At 51.8% G+C, this 2,601-nt stretch overlaps 1 protein-coding gene across 1 annotated transcript; it reads right to left on the bottom strand.

Annotated features, from left to right (window-relative positions):
* Positions 1-1,020: 1,020 nt before the first annotated feature.
* Positions 1,021-1,530, bottom strand: LOC136524348 (uncharacterized). The gene is made up of 2 exons (XM_066517754.1): positions 1,476-1,530; positions 1,021-1,373 (listed from the first exon to the last, which is right to left on the bottom strand). Exons 1-2 carry the CDS (start codon positions 1,528-1,530, stop codon positions 1,021-1,023), a joined length of 408 nt encoding a protein of 135 aa, XP_066373851.1.
* Between the last annotated feature and the right edge of the window lie 1,071 nt (positions 1,531-2,601).

Here is a 2,601-nt window from a genome sequence, read left to right as displayed (position 1 = left end):
CGGTCGGCCTTCTTCAGAAGCCGATAGAGGGGGAGACCTCACTCGCTGAGGCACGAGATAAAGCGGCTGAGTGCGGTGAGGCACCCCATAACTTATTGTACCCCCTTTATGTTTTGAATCAGGCCCATCCTCGTGATGCCTCGAGATCTTCTCCGGGTTGGCTTCGATGCCATGCTCAGAGATGATAAAACCCAGCAGCATACCCCTTGGGACCCCGAAAATGCACTTCTCAGGGTTAAGCTTGATGCCGTTCACTTGAAGTTTCGCGAAGGTCTGCTCTAGGTCGGCTATGACCTGGTCAGCCTATTTGGATTTGACCATAATGTCATCCACATAGGCCTCACCGGTCCGCCTGATGAGATCCCTGAAACACTTGAGCATGAAGCTGTTGGTACATAGCCCCCGTGTTTTTTAGACCGAACAACATTGTGATGTAGCAGAATGATCCAAACGAGGTAATGAAAGACGTCGTGAGCTGGTCAGGACTCTTTAATCATGATTTGATGGTACCCGGAGTACGCATCAAGGAAGCAAAGGGTTTCACACCCTGAGGTCGAGTCGACTACTTGGTCTATGCGTGGCAAAGGAAACGGATCCTTTGGACACGCTTTGTTGAGACCCATGTAGTCAAAACACATTCTCCATTTCCCACTCGTTTTTCGTATAAGAACGGGATTGGCTAACCATTTGGGGTGGTATACTTCCTTGATGAACCTGGCCACCAAAAGCTTTGCAATCTCCTCGCCGATGGTCCTATGTTTCTCCTCATTCGAAGCAACGCAGGCGCTGCTTCACCGGCTTGGAGCCTGGCCTGATCTTCAAGGCATGCTTGGTGACTTTTCTCGGAATGCCTGGCATGTCCAAGGGTCTCCACGTAAAGATGTCTCTGTTGGCGCGGAGGAAGTCAATGAACGTGCTTTCCTATTCAGAGGAAAGCATGGTGCCAATGCGCACCACTTTGCCTTTGGAGCCGCTGGGGTCTATAAGGACCTCCTTGGCACCCTCTACAGGCTCGAAAGACTAGGTCAACTGCTTGGAGTCGGGTGCTTCTTCGATGACCTCCTCCCTGATGGCCGCAAGCTCTCTGGAAGCGACAACTGTCGTGGCATATTCGCAGCACTCGACCTCACACTCGTAGACACGCTGGAAGGAGGTGCCGACGATGATGACCCCGCATGTACCTATCATCTTAAACTTCAGATTGGTGTAGTTGGGAACGGTCATGAACTTTGCGTAGCATGGACGTCCCAGGATGGCATGGTAGGTTCCATGGAACCCGACCACCTCAAAGGTAAGGGTCTCCATCCTGTAATTGGTTAGATCCCCGAAGGTGATGGGCAGATCGATCTGTCCAAGTGGCGCGGCCTGCTTTCCTAGCATGATGCCATGGAAAGGCACCACAGTCGGCTAGATGCGCGCTCGGTCGATGCCCATGGTGTCGAGCGTCTCAGCGTACATGGTGTTAAGGACATTGCCTCCATCCATGAGCACCTTGGTGAGCCGCTTCATGCCGATGATCAGATCGACCATAAGCGGATATCTTCTCGGCTGCGGGACGTATTCCAGGTGGTCGATCCGATCAAAGGTTATGGCAGACTCCGACCATCGGAGGAAGGTAGGTGCGGTCGGCTCGGGCGTATAGACCTCGTGGCATGTAAGCTTCTGGCAGCGCTTGGAGTCCTAGGCCGCCGACCCTCCAAATATCATGAGGTAGCCATCCAGTGCCGAAAATCCATTGTCTTTCCCCTCTGCGTCGTCTGCGGTCGGCTTGGGCTCCTTCCTATGCTCCCCCTTGTTGGAGCCTCCGAATAAGAACCGCTTCATGAGGATGCAGTCCTTGTATAGGTGCTTGACGGGTGTAAGGAAAATGAACCCTAGGCCTATTTACTTTGGATTTGGTGTTTGATGACCAACACAACCAAATTGGACTAATGAATTTGCAAGTAATTGTTTTGTAGTACAATAGGGTGCAAGACGTGACTTGGATGAAGGCAACATGATGATCCCATGATCAACCCCATAAGCAAGACCCTAGAAGCACAACAGAGGATCCAAGATATCAAGCAAAGTCTAAGCATGCAGATAGGAACCAAGCCAGGACGCAAGATCGCGAAGAAACGAGCTCGACAGAGGTGACCGGACGCAGCCCTAATAAGGATCGGACGTGTCCTATTAGTTGCTCGGCAACACTAGCCATCGACAGCTATGACCGGACGCTAAGCAGCAGTGATGGCAATGTTTTAGTGTGATCGGACGCATCGGCACTGGATGACCGGACGCACGAAGTGCAGCATCGGATCGCTTCCAGAGAGGTTCTAGAGCGGCGCCAGCGCGATCGGTGCACCAACTGTCGGTGTTTCGAACAAACACCGGCTAGTAAATTTATAATTGTTGCGTGTTAGGCCCGGATGGTGCACTAAAGGACACAAGGTTTATACTGGTTCGGGCTGAATGTCCCTACGTCCAGTCTGCTGCTGCTCGTGTTATTATTAACAAAAAAGGTTCGTAGTAGGGGGTACAAACGATCGAGAGAGGGAAAAGTCCCAAGTCTCTAATGGAATGGTCGAAAGGTCGCCAAGAGCTCAGTCGCTGCTTGGCTGT

The sequence above is a fragment of the Miscanthus floridulus genome, chromosome 18 (genome assembly GCF_019320115.1).
Source record: "Miscanthus floridulus cultivar M001 chromosome 18, ASM1932011v1, whole genome shotgun sequence".
In the NCBI taxonomy this organism is placed as follows: domain Eukaryota; kingdom Viridiplantae; phylum Streptophyta; class Magnoliopsida; order Poales; family Poaceae; genus Miscanthus; species Miscanthus floridulus.
The sequence above is the reverse complement of the archived record's forward strand: the minus strand, read 5'-3'. Positions and strand labels throughout refer to the sequence as shown.